We start from the raw sequence: 13,733 nt of genomic DNA, 5'->3' as shown, positions 1-13,733 counted from the left end.
TGAGCTTGTTTGGAGGTTCTAGCAGGGGAGCGCAGCTACCGTATACCCTTGACCGATGAACGGTACCGTCTCTATCGGGGAGGTCGTCCTCTTCGACCGAGCGCGCAGCTTCGGGAGGGACGCACATGGAGCGTTGAGGGAGGAAGGGGACACCCGCCTAGCCAGCCAGATCAGCCGAATCAACCCTGGCGATCAATGGGGTGACAGATGTCGCAGCCAGATCGCCCTCACATCCAGGCAGAGACTTCGCACACGCAGCTATTTATAGCTCAAGAGGCCAGGGTCCCTTTACCTCACGGTTTGCGGCTGCCGCCAAAAATCCAATGGCACAGCGCACGGAATGATCACTTTGCAGCAACAAAACCTTCCAAGACAAACCAGTTCTTAACCCAGTTTAAAAGTTCTAGCGAAATTCTTTGGGGTGAGATTTCGTCTCAGAAGGCTTTGCGAAACATGCAAATATGCGGCTTCCTATTGGCGGCTGTGCCGCTCTCACCGCCCCGTGTCCTGGGCGGGGAGGGCCCGGCGGCGATGGCGGCTGCGGGCGGGGCGGGCGGGAGTGCTGTGCGCTGGCGCGCCGTGTGTTCGCTCGGCATCACCGCTTTAACCCCCCGTGTCTGTGAGTAATGTGGGGCCCTGGGATTTCCCTCTTCCTGTTTCCCCGCTAACTAGTGCCCGTGGCTTGGCTCAGGTGAGGCGGGGAGCCAGGAGTCTGTGCCGGGCTCGGGCCTGAGCCGTGGATCCGCTCCCGGCCAAGGGCTCCCCGTGTCACAACACGGACCGTTCGTCATCTCGTGTCTGCCAAAAGCTTGTCCCCAGGAGGGGTGGGAGCTGATGGCCCCGGGGGCTGCTGCCTGTCACACGCTGAGCACAGGACGTGCCCCCGGGTCGGTGTTGCGGGGGCAGAGTGGAACCGCTGTTGGGCTGCTGAATGCAGGCAGAGAAAATGGGGCCCTAGAGTCCTGGATCTGCGGGACGTGCGAGGCACAGCTGGTCCCCTGGCCCTCTTCACCGATTTTCTTCTGGTCTGTGTTCTCCTAGCGTGGGAGTGATCGCTTCTTGCACTGATATTCATGTTCCGTCATTGCCCCTGTTAGCCCAGATGGCCTTCATAAATCACACCAAGGGAGCAAATCTTTCCCAAAGTCCCTTTTGCTGTTGAGGTGTCAGGCTGAGGGGAATGGACAGCAACCTACCAGCATCTGCGGCTCCTGGCTGCAAACTGCCGCTTTACCTCCTTCTGATGAAGGGCGGAGAAGGGAGAAGCTCTTTACCCATCACCAGGGTGCTCTTTCCATCAGATTTTAGTTCACAAGTTGGACCTTCTCTTCGAGTATAGCACGGCAGGCTCGGTCTTAGGAACCTAGGATACTACAGTTCATTTCAAACCTTGTTGATCCCCCGGTATTTACAAGACAAGCACCCACCACCTTCCTTTTGCTTCTGCTGCATTGAGGTGTGTTGGGCATCAGTGACTTGCTTATGTTCTGTGACCTGTCCACTGGCTTGCTAAGAGCAGGTCTCTGGAGGTGGCACTCAAGAAAAGTGACTCTTCTGTTTGTTTAGTTGTTTAAACTGCAAGTTAAAAGTAACCTTTGGCTTTTTTTCTGTGAACACAGCTGTATTACAAGAAGCTCCTGTTTCATTCTGTTCTTTTGTGTAGTTCACCGTGATACTTTTCTTCAGTCTTTTTGTATGTTTCTAATTCAATTGCTATATTTATCGCAGGTAGAGATACTACTTGGCAGTGTTTTAGTTCCCTGTGACTTACCTAAGAGCAGTCGGAGGTCCCTGAGCATGCGTGGGTGGAATAGCCTGGCTTGTTTGAATTCCCATGTTCTGATGCAATCTCGTATTTTGTGTGCTCTTTTCATGCCTGTTGGCTAACAAGCAGATCAGTCTGTGCGTGCTCAAGGTCTTTTTTGCCTCTGCTTATGAAGGAGCTCTTGGAACACTGGAAACTGGAGATGATTGTTCGCATGCCAACAGCCTCTTTTTCAGAATTACTTGAACTGTGGATTGAAGTGACAATAAACCACCTTACAGAGGGAAAACAGCTCTCAGTTGCAGCAAGGACTTGCTGTTACGGAATTCTGCATATGAAATGCCAGTATGATTAAATTTGGTTGCTCTCTTGGCTTATGGCTCTACAGTGGAATCCAGTTCCTGCTGAGGCCTAAACAACAGTCTATTCAAAAAATAACAATTAATAGCCTCATTTATTAAGTCATTAAAGAACTAAAATGCTGCTTGCAAAGCAGCATTTGATCATCTGAAAAGTCTATAAGGTTTTGCATAGCAACAGGGTTTATTAATAGAAAGAAACGTGGCCTGTAGAAGGGTAAGTAGTGCAACACTCTGAAACTCTGTATTTTAATCTGGATTATTACAGAAGAAACAGGCCATTCTTCTGAAGTTTCTGCTGATCCTGGATCACATATTGCGATACTTTTGAAGTTTCTACTGACTGCTGCATCACCACAGCTAGAAAAAAAAGTGAGTGGCTTAAAAATACATTCCCATTCTTCACCTAAACATGTGTAGAACTACTGTTTAGATACTTTTGGCATTCCTTGATACAAGGTCTGCCAGTTTTGCAAACCTGGTCTACTGCCTCTTCTCTTTGGTCATGACTTTTAGTGGTGTCTGTGTAACTTTAATTCTAAAACATAAATTTTCTAAAAGTTTTAAGGATTTTCTTAGTGTTTTTTTTTATTTTTTCTGTTATCTCCTGCTTAGCAACTTGATGCTTACTTTTCCTGAATTTCAGGGGGATGAAAAGTCTATGAAATCATTTGACTTTACTGTGCAGCAATAAAATCAAATCAGTTTAGACTGAAACTTTGCTGAAATATTTTGTCAAAAATTAACTTAAATTTTTGTTCTGTGGGTGAACCATTATTCTAGCTGCCATCAGATATTTGGATCATTATTAACTTACTATCTCTTACAACTATTTTAGGTAACAGGAAGTTTGAAGTCATGTCTGGAAAACCGAAACTTTACTACTTTGATGGAAGAGGCAAGATGGAGTCAATTCGTTGGTTGTTGGCTGCAGCCGGGGTCGAGGTTTGTTTTAGAGTTTTTAACTTGTAGCTGCACATTGGTAAGCTTGTCTTTGAGGCAGATCCCATGTTATTAGTCAAAAAAGAAAAGGCATCCTGAGATGCAATAGCAAATGAATATTGGCTGTTTAGTGTAATTAAATACTTTTACTTCAGGCACACAAAAGCATGGCTTCAAGTTACGTGTCTTCTGAGCAGTGACACTGTAAACCAGGTTCTTGCTTAACACAAGAATGTCTAATCCTTAATTAAGCCCTTGATTACTGACCCAGAGCTGCTGTGCTGATAGATGTGTTCCTGGCATAAAAAGTGTTATCTGTGCCAAGTAAAACAGTAATTTACTTTCTCTAGTCTTTCTGTTTTCAGTTGAACGCTCACACAGAGATTTTTGTTTTATTTTTCACTCCACTGCCTGCACCCTCCATAATAAGCTGTAACACAAAATACGTTGTGTCTTGCATCATTTAGATGAAGCTTAGCAGGGTGAAATGGGCAAATTGACCCACATGTGTAGGGAAATTAGAAATCTCTGCACAGGAGGAAAAATACTTGGGTAAAACAGAGAAGGAAGATACCTCTTTAATGTATTTTTTTCTGATGGTATATAATTTACTTATTCATTCGCTATCCATCTTGGTGGTAAACTGGTAAATACAGTTTGAGGACACAAAGGACAAAGACTTGCTCTGAGTGTCCTCTTTTGTACAATAAGCTGTTACAGTACATACAGTTATTTGTGTACTGAGACAAAGAATACAAGTTTTTTAAAAAGACCACCAGTCTTTATTTGAAGGCCTTGCAGAAGACAGAACTATCTGCTTCCCTTCATCATTTGTTCCTATGTCTCAAGTCCCTCTCTCTTCTTTATCTTTTTTTTTTTTTTAAGTTAAAAAAAGCACTGTTGATGAGTACCAATTACTATGTTTTTCCTTGGAATATTCTTTTCTCAGCTTCTCATCAGCAGAAGCCTGGGTTCTGAATTTAAGACTGTGATCACACTTGCTATGGTTGAACATTGGCAGTATATTAATATGCCTGATCATCTGGGGTTTCCCTAGTATAGCAAGTCTTAATTACTGACATGAGTGGCACAGATGTCATGAGAGAGGCTGACTGAGCAAGGCTCTTAGGGATTGGTAACATCAATCATTTTCTAGTCTCCATGTTCTGCACTGACCATAGACATGTATGGCACATGCAAATACATACATGTAGATGTCTAACTTTGGTGTCTTAATCTTGAACTCAGTTTCTGTGTAAGTAACACTGACTGGACCAGCCATCCTCAACGGTATTCAATATAACTACATCCATCTGATCGCCAGCAATTCTGTATCTTTTTGTTTCTCATCTTGTGAATAATTCATCTTCAGGTGTCTGAAACATGCATCTGTACTAAACTTCCTGCAGGCTTGCTACTTGTACATTATTTTGTAAAAGCTTTGTTTTAACTGCCAAAGAATTTGTTCCTGTCTAGCTCCCAAATCAAAATATCCCACAGCAGAGCTTTTTTCCACATTCCAGAAAGCATTTTAAGGACAGCCTGGACTGTATTGTTGATTGTCTCACATTAAGTTGACTGTTCAATATCAAACAAACCATCCTCACTCCAGTTCTTATTGCCTGTTCTTTTGCTAGGGTTGCCCTTAGCAGCATTTATCAAGTGTGACAATCCAGGAGATTTTGCCAGCACTTCTGCTCTGGGTGTGTTCTCCCTTAGAGCCGTATCTGGAATGGAAGGAACCATGATGTATATTCTTTTCCTTTTATGGCGCTGAAAAAGTTTATCTCTTCTAGAAATGTGAAAAGATTCTTATTTCCTCTTCTTCCTCACTCTCCCTTTGACAGTTTGAAGAAGAGTTTTTGGAAACTCGAGAGCAGTATGAGAAGCTCCTGCAAGGTGAGTCCATGTGAAACCTCAAGAAAAGTGTAACCAGACATAGAGAAGATGTGTGAAGTCTTTGAAGACTGTATGTGACTTCCTTTCCACACAGAAGGGTACAGCTGAGAGCCGTGAGCAGCTGCAGAGGCTGATTTTTTCCATATGTGGACAGATGAAATTGCAAACTGAGTATCTTTCCAACCTGGAAAGTTTGCCAGGCCTCTGGATTCTTCTACTCTCCATCTGTCTACGCATCCCACCTTGTCCCACAAACTTAACCATGGGCTTCAGTAACTAGAAAATATGTATCCGAAATTTTCATTTTATGTCCTGATAAAGCTTAAAGATTGATCATAAGAGAGAAATCTGTGAATCTAACATTTGCTTCAAATACTGTTTGAATAATGGAACAGAACTTTTTTACATTGTTTAGAACTAGACACTTTTTACTCAGTTGAGATGTTTAGTGTGCTTGTCTCCACTGCACTTCAATTTCATTTTAAAAGCTGCTGTACACAGTCTTGACTGCAACTACAGTGAAATTTTTTAAAGGAAGGATGGTAACCCACAATAACTGTGTTTTTCAATTGAATTTGTCTGCATCACTGTAATTTATTCTTTGCATGGAAGAACTCCAGTTTAATACAATAACTGCCCACAGCAAGCTCACCAGAAAAGCAATGATCCTCTGAAGACAGCAAGAAATCTGACGTGGACTTACTAGATCAGTCAAATAATGTGTGTCTTTCCTTTTAGGTGGATCCCTGCTGTTTCAGCAGGTGCCCATGGTGGAGATTGATGGGATGAGGATGGTGCAGACCAGAGCCATCCTCAGCTACATTGCAGCAAAGTACAACCTCTATGGGAAGGACCTGAAGGAGAGAGCCTTGTATGTAACAGTATTACTCTTGAATTTAGTATAGTAGTTCAGATGCATCAAAAAGTAATTGCATAGTCACACACACACAGAATCATCTGTGGGCCTCAGTGATATGCAACTTGCAGTCAGCGTGAGAGGCCACAGTTAGATGTAAGCCAACTGATTTGTTCTAACTCAGTTACTTTTCACATAAAAATATTTGAGTCAGGGGTTTATTGTGCCTTAGTGAAAGCTTAATACAGGTATTTGAGAGGTGACTGGCATGTAGATGCTGAACTACTTTTGTAACCAGAAAACTCTGGAAAGAAATGGTTCATTTCTAACTTCTGGCTGCAAAATAAGAGCTATCATTGACATTATCTGTGGTTGCATGATGTCCCACTGCACTGTAAAACGTGCATGGTTTAGATCTTTGGGAGCTGGGGAAAAAACAGCTAAAAGCTGTTGAAAAACTATTGGTTTAATCTGAAATTACATCCACATGAAATTACATCTTGATGTTGTGTCTGTGAAAAAAAAAGTATGATTGGGCTGTCTCAGTATGTAGCATTTTAAATGTCCATCTACAGTATGAAACCTGCACTCATAGTTCTGGAAAAGGGACAATCTGAAGAACTGCTGTACTGATAATTTAGCTGGATGAAGAGCCTGGTATGCTTCAGACTTCCAACCCCATTATTTATCTATTTGGCACTACTTGGATTTTGGATTAAATTCTGAAGGTGGGATACATCCAGACAATTCAGTCAGTTGGGAGTGAGTCCTTGTGGTGCTGTGTGTTTCTCTGGTGATTGTGATCTGTAGCACCAAAGTTACGCTCTTAACCTCTGTGCAATCCTGTTTAAACCTGCACAGTGATGCAAGTAAAGAGCCAAAACCACTACAAATACCAGTAAACTCAGACTGTGACATGTTTTTTTAATTGCAGAAATAATTTGTATGAGGGGGTGTCATGAATGAGTGTGTTTGAGATCACTTAAAAAAACATTTTTCAGATCACACTGCAGCCTGGAAAGGAGGGAGGGGGAATGCACCACCACAGGGGGATGGGAAATACAATTTTTACTATCCTAAAACAAATATAAGGTAATTCTGCTTGTGAAGGTGCCTTCTATTTAATGTTTTTGTTTGCTTTGGTTTTAAGGATTGATATGTATGTTGGAGGAACAGATGACCTTATGGGCTTCATTTTGATGTTCCCTTTCTTATCTGCGGAGGATAAAGAGAAGCAACGTGCTTTTATAGTTCAAAAGGCAACAAGCAGGTATTTCCCAGTATATGAAAAGGTATGTAGGAGGATCATTCTCTTCCCTGATTCTGTAGGGATAACAGTGGGAACACTGGTATTTCACCACAACCAGAAGCTAAAGTGTCAGTGCAGTACTTTACACCAGGACATCCATACTGTCTATTGGCTGGAGATGGGTCAGAGCAGTATCAGAAAAGTTGGGGCAGGTCAACCCAAGAGCCTTTCATTGAATTTTCTTCCCCATGCCCAGGTGAGGAAGGGAGTGATAGAGCAGCTTTGATGGGCACCTGGTGCCCAGCCAGGATCAACCCACCACAGTAATTTGCATTGCAAAAGCAGTGCTAATTATCTTCTTTGTTTAACATTTCAAATACATCTTGTTGGGTTTTTTTTAAACACAGTAATACACAGCTATCACTGCTGACTTCTAGCCATACTGGAATCTTGGTGTTTTTCTGATTATAGTTTGAGAGACAGGACCCAAGAGGTACTCACAATGTAAATTAAGATGCATGGACAGGATGATCTAGCAGGAATAGATCCTTCTCAATTTTAAAGACTAAAGAAAAGACAGTTTTCCACTTTGCCAGGTCTCCCATACATGGTTGCCAGGGTGCATTCTACCCTATATTCTACTTGTTGTTCCACTTGTTTTAGCCCCAGTGCTTTAGGCTGATCACCTCTCTTTCATACTCTCCTATTTTCCCATTGAAGGTGTAACAATGTGTAGAAAAATTCCATATAAATTAGACTTGAAAGGTGTGAATACCAAGAAGGTATCTAACCCTGTACTCCAGTACACAGGGTTACCTAGGGCTATAGGAAGAAAGGACCAGTAAGAGAAACCCTGGGATTCTAGATTTCTGCTGTAAAATCATCAGTGACTGCTGGCACATCCCCTGTTCCCCCTGTTAGCTGCGTGGGAGAGAAGGGTGAAAAGGAGACAGTAGTATTGTCAAAGAAGGTGTGCCTGTGCATTTTGAAAACATGAACCTCAGCTGGCTATCCACACCTGAGTGTTTTCATTTATGACATTTCTAGGTTTTGAAAGACCATGGGCAGGACTTCCTTGTTGGCAACAATTTTAGCTGGGCTGATGTTCATCTTCTTGAAGCCATTTTAATGGTAGAAGAGAAAAAGTCAGATGTGCTCTCAGGCTTTCCTCAGTTACAGGTACCTTGCACTAACAAGATGCTCATATGGCTGTAAATGTGATAAGTGATATTTCAGTCTGTTATGTGTAAATAATTCCACAAAACATTTGTTACTTTTTCATTCCAGTCTTGTTCTTCTTGCTTTAGGAAGAGGTTGTAAGATGTTTCATCTAAAGAAACTGTTATTTTCAGGAGTAACCCCTGTACACATCTGAAGAAACGCACCCTCCCTTTTTTTGCCTCTCTTCACCAGTTCTGTGGTACTGTTAAGTGGAAGATAGTTTTGGATCACAAGAACTGATCTGAGTAACATACATATCAGAAACCACAGATAACTGTTAACACTTCATCCCATATCAATACAAGACAGAGGGCTGATTTGTTACTGTGGAATATAAAAGGGTTGAAGTGAGTGGGAGTAAAATTCATCCACGGTTAAAACCGTATTTCCTGTCTCATCTCCACATACAGCTTGTTAAAGGATGTTACATAAATCAGCAAAATAGGGGGTTTTGTTGTGTTATTTCTGTTCTTTAAATACCATGTACTTACTGTTTACCTTTTAGGCATTTAAAGCAAGGATAAGCAGCATCCCCACAATCAAGAAATTTCTTGAGCCAGGAAGCCAGAGGAAACCTGTTCCTGATGATAAATATGTGGAGACTGTCCGGAGAGTTCTCCGCATGTATTATGATCTAAAAGCAAATTAGTTTGCTTGGCCACAGGCTGTAAGAGAACTGCCAGATTGCACGTGGCCAGTTATGCTGCGAAGGAAGGTGAAGGGGTGTTTGGGAGGTGTTTCAATGGGCAGGAGGTCGTGCCCTCACACAAAATATAGTAGGCAGGTATCTTTTACAACACTTCAGTACTAGCCTATTTTCTCTTTCATTCATCTCGAGATTTTTCCGGGTAATTTTAAGCAAGTGAAATAGCAGCAAGTACACTGTCTTCCTAGAGACTTCGTGGAATAGCAAAAAAGAGAAATGGGAGTTGCTGACTGATAGCTTCAGCATGTCATGCTATTTCTGACGACTTTTTTCTAGATCTAGATCGGATTTTTATATGATGATTGCTCCCAATGTAGGTCTTTACTGTTCTTTAATATCACTGTTGGCAAATGAAACAAGTGGTTTTTAAAGATGGTAGGAGTGAGGTCTTTCTCCTGCCAGTTTTACTGGACATTAGTGACTTGTCTGAAATGTCAACACTGTGCCTTTATAACTATGCTGCACTTTTATTAATGAAATAGGAAATAAACTGACTGCCAAATGACATTTTTGTTTAACTGCTGCATCTAGAGGACCTGTACTAAACAAATAAACTTTTTATGTAGTCACATTGTCCTGTTGGTCTCGTGAATGAAGGTTGGGGCTTGCAAACATAATTTTTACTTTTCTTGTAGCTTGAATTCTTTGTATTTGATATGAGGAGGGTCCTTGTTAACCCATACGCCTCATGGGAAGGCATATTTTGTTTGTGTTTATAAACAAGAGAATGGAGATGTGAGAGGTAACAAACCATCACACAAACCTGATACAGCTCCTGTCTAGTACCAACCAAACTCAAAATGTTGTTTCTTCTTCTCTTTTTTTTTAACTCTATGGTTTCCACAGACAACTAGATAATGGAATTTAAAGTTTTAATCACTTCAACAAGGCACTTGGGTTTTGAAAAGCTGCTCTGCAGGATGTTATCTTGGGGTTTCATATTTGTTGTTTATAGTTCTACATTAATGACATATCTTACAAGAAAAAACTTGTGCTCAATCGCTAATGGCACTGGTTTATTCCTGTGTTAGCTTGAGTTGAGAAATATGATGCTGCTTGACATTGGGATGTAGTAAGTACACTCATCTGATACTTGATGAACAAGTTGCCCACTTGAGAGCTCGTCAGGCTCCCCAGCTTCAGTACGATCGAAGTTTTCAGTGCTACAAACACTTTTCCCTCATTGCTAGGTATACAAAGTTTGTATTGACCTACGGTAGTTCATTAGCTACTGTAATGTCAATTGCAATTACAGTTCAGTCCTTGGTTTAATCTCAGATTAGTTTAATAGAAAAGTTTGGAAGACCCTGTAGTTGTTCATTGTAATTCCTTGCTAAGTGAACTTTTTCTCCACAATATGAGGAAAATTGTGGCGTAATGCTGTTCAAGAGGACCATAAGCAAAGGTGCAGCAGATGTAGGAGGTGCCTCTATCAGTACTTGTTGGTGATAAGCCTAACAGCTGATGGTTATGCCTTTTAGTAAATAGAGTGGTACAGCAGCAATGAATGTGAGCAGGAGAACAGTTGGTACTGAAGCCTTGTCATCAACACTGTATGTGTTTGGCACATGGTTAACTTCAGCATAGCTCAAGAGTGGTTGTGTGGAATGAATGCCCCTTAAACAGCATTTGGTGCACTCTTGGAGCACATTTTTCAGTTTAATTTCATCTAGAAAGAATCCAGTTTGTACACTCCAAGATCACACTGTGATGGGAGCCAAAGTACAGTTAAGAAATTAAATTTTAAAACATCGTCCTGTTTCAGACCACTGATGTAGATATACCCTGCAATGCTCCAGGTGTGGCCCAACTGATGGTTCATTTCCTGATATTTTAGTAAATTGATGATGAGAAGTTCTATTTTGTTTCATTATTTTTTACTTACCTTCTTGATTTGTTTTGAAATGAAGACACCTTAAAAGTGTTTATACATCATGTGGACTTCTCCATATAAAATCTACAGTCATGTTTGCTTATGCTGTGGTGGCAGAGCTGTATGGTGTGACAGTGCTGCGGGTTAACCCTGCCTGATAACCTTCTTATTTTGATATTCCCATGCAGGTTTGTCAGTTTACTTTCTAACCTGTGAAGAGCAGCAGGTTTACAGACTATTATTGTGATCTTCCATATTCTGGGCAAACTAGGGATGAAATCAGCTGAAATCTAAGTATCTTACAAAACAGTTTTTTCACTGAGCAACCTTGAGTCCTGGTAAGTGTTGTAAATGAGGCTGAGACTTTTGAAAGGAAAAGTCAACTTGTTAATTTATTAACTGCTGAGAGCAGGAACTCAGGATAAGCCCAGGCTCCGCACGACAAGCCACAATAAAACAATACAAAAACAAGACAGTGAGACCCGCTGGGTCCTCCCTTGGACCCCAAGTTCCTCAGGAGGACCCCTCCCACCCTGGGGGCAGGTGGCTTTTAAAGTCTCTGGTGCCACCGGACTGGTGCATTTCTTAATCCTCGTGCTGATTGGTCCCTTTCCTGTTCGCTGGTTGGTCTATACCTCCGTGCATTCCTCACCAATCATTTTCAAACAAGTCCACATCATTGGTTGGCTCGTTCTCCAATCACAGTCTAGGGCATCGTCCTCATCCTTTGTACCCTATGAAGCAATGTACTAGAAAGTTCCTGCTATTAAACCCATTGGGTCCTTGTTATATCCCCATCCAGTGGTTACATTCCAGCATTACACCCGTACAGTCTCGCAACTTCCCTTCAATTAACATGTCCATCTATTCCACCCTCAACTCCCCTCTTTTATATCTTATCTAAACAGTAATAACCAACACCCTGAAACCAATTCATTTATTACAGTAAGCACTCTAGCAGTAATTATTTAGGGGGTACCTTTCTTTAGTATTGCTTTTACAACACATCAGAGCTTTTCAGTTCTGTTACCAGCCTTCAAGACAGTGGTAAACAAGTAAAATATACAGATGTTTGTTGCCGTTTGTTCTATGTCTCTCAATGTTGCCAGCCCAATAATTCCTGGCTAAAAATTAGTTAAGAACACATAATAACCTCAGGATTTGTTTCACTCTTAACTCTCACAAAGTACTTTGGTGTTAAACAGGCAGTTTTGATGTGTTCTCAAGAAGGACTTGGGGTTTTCTTCAACTTTTGCTCTGCTAGGACCTATTTATGTACAAATCAGCTGGGAGCATCATTCTGCTAGCCAAGTAAATTATGCTTAGTGGAGGTAAGGGTTGTGATCCTAAGTAACCATTTTTGGTTTAAAACACTGTCTGGTAATGGAATGACAAGTTCATTTCCATTGAAAACACTAGGATAATTCTCACTGATTTAATAGCGAGTACAGGATATTTGCTTTAGTACACATTATGGTTTCTGATGACTGTATGGGATCTTTACTCTGCATTGTGCTTGCTGATGTTTTGGTATATTGCAGTTAATTCCAATGGAACTCTGCTATTCGGATGAGCACATCTGAACGTGCAAAAGAAGCATCAGCTATTCAAAGGAATTTTTCAAGTCTCCTGCATGCTTCCTGAGGCACTTCTTCACACCTGACTATAGCAACACTAACAAAACAAAACAAAAACAAAACAAAACAAAAAAAAAACAACAAAAAAAAAGCAAGATGGCAAATTTAGGGAAAACTAGCCAGGTCAACTGACTGGAGGATTCCTAACATTGCTTCTAGCAGGCACTTAACAGATATTCCTATGCTTAGTATCACTTGCCAATTGCCACCATAGGAAAAATAGACTTGATTTGGGGGAAATGTCTTTACTACCAATTAATTTAGTTGGTGACAAAGCAAAACAAGAACACCTTTGATGAGCGGAAAAGACTCCACTACTAAATAAGTAGTAAAGTAGGTATGTTTATTCCAGCGCTGGGACACACAGGGGATGGCTCCTCCAAAACCATGCGTGCCAACAGCTGCATTCAGCTTGGTATTTATCGGGTTACAAGTGCCATATTCATTAAGTTTCCCAATACGCTTATACATATTCATCACCTAGCCCTGCCCAGCCTCACTTCGTATTATAATGAACCCAAAAGTCATTTACATCTACGTTGCGCATGCGCAGTGTTGTCTGTTGGCTTTGGTAGGGGTCTCCGAGGGTCTTCCTCCGATGAAGTCAGGAGTCTTCTTCATTCTGAACTTTTCACCTTTCCTCTCTGTGCATGCTCTTTATACCCCTGGCCCGAGTTCAAGCTTCGAGACTGGTTTGAGCTAGTTTTGGGTTGAGCACAGGATGTCTGTCCGAGACTCCCCCTGCCCTTATCAGTGGTCTCTTATCTTTTCTTCCTGCTTTGGTATGCTGACCAACCTCGATGCATTGTTCCTAACAAACTAATTATTCTGCTTCCCATCCCCCTGATTCACCTTCGCTCCCACTCCTTCCCAAGCTCAACCTCTCTCCTTCGTTCCCAACTCCTCTGCCTTCTCCCCTCCTTCTCCTCGTGTGCAGGGCATTTTCTTCGCTGTTTTTCCCCGGCACTCTGCCGTGCAGTGTTCTACCCCTTCTTAAACACATTCCGCAACGCCACCCTGGCCATGGGCTCAGCCGCGCCCTGCAGTGGGTGGTTGGATCCGGCTGGAACCGGCTGTGTCCGGCTGGGGCAGCCCGGCCTCCCCTCATGGAGCCCCTGCTGAAGCCAACGCCCCATACAGCTGTGTCTGGTTTAATAAGCGGGTCCCTCAGCGGGTTTCCAAACGGGTCATGGGGTCACTGGGATCTGCTGGTGGTGGCCCATAGC

General features: G+C 42.1%; 1 protein-coding gene across 3 annotated transcripts; it reads left to right on the top strand.

Annotated features, from left to right (window-relative positions):
* The first annotated feature begins 511 nt into the window (after positions 1 to 511).
* Positions 512 to 9,566, top strand: LOC125323575 (glutathione S-transferase 3). 3 transcript variants are annotated; one of them, XM_048298683.1, is made up of 8 exons: positions 512 to 619; positions 2,393 to 2,496; positions 2,963 to 3,069; positions 4,914 to 4,965; positions 5,704 to 5,836; positions 6,972 to 7,113; positions 8,118 to 8,249; positions 8,797 to 9,566. In XM_048298683.1, exons 3-8 carry the CDS (start codon positions 2,983 to 2,985, stop codon positions 8,938 to 8,940), a joined length of 690 nt encoding a protein of 229 aa, XP_048154640.1. In that variant the 5' UTR covers positions 512 to 619; positions 2,393 to 2,496; positions 2,963 to 2,982; the 3' UTR covers positions 8,941 to 9,566. The 3 variants fall into 3 exon arrangements, with proteins under 3 accessions (XP_048154640.1, XP_048154641.1, XP_048154639.1); XM_048298684.1 differs by lacking the exons at positions 512 to 619; positions 8,797 to 9,566 and adding exons at positions 1,753 to 2,110; positions 8,423 to 8,768; XM_048298682.1 differs by lacking the exon at positions 512 to 619 and adding an exon at positions 1,799 to 2,110.
* The last annotated feature ends 4,167 nt before the right edge of the window (positions 9,567 to 13,733 follow it).

The sequence above is a fragment of the Corvus hawaiiensis genome, chromosome 3 (assembly GCF_020740725.1).
Source record: "Corvus hawaiiensis isolate bCorHaw1 chromosome 3, bCorHaw1.pri.cur, whole genome shotgun sequence".
NCBI lineage: Eukaryota > Metazoa > Chordata > Aves > Passeriformes > Corvidae > Corvus > Corvus hawaiiensis.
This window is presented reverse-complemented; position numbering and strand designations above follow the sequence as displayed.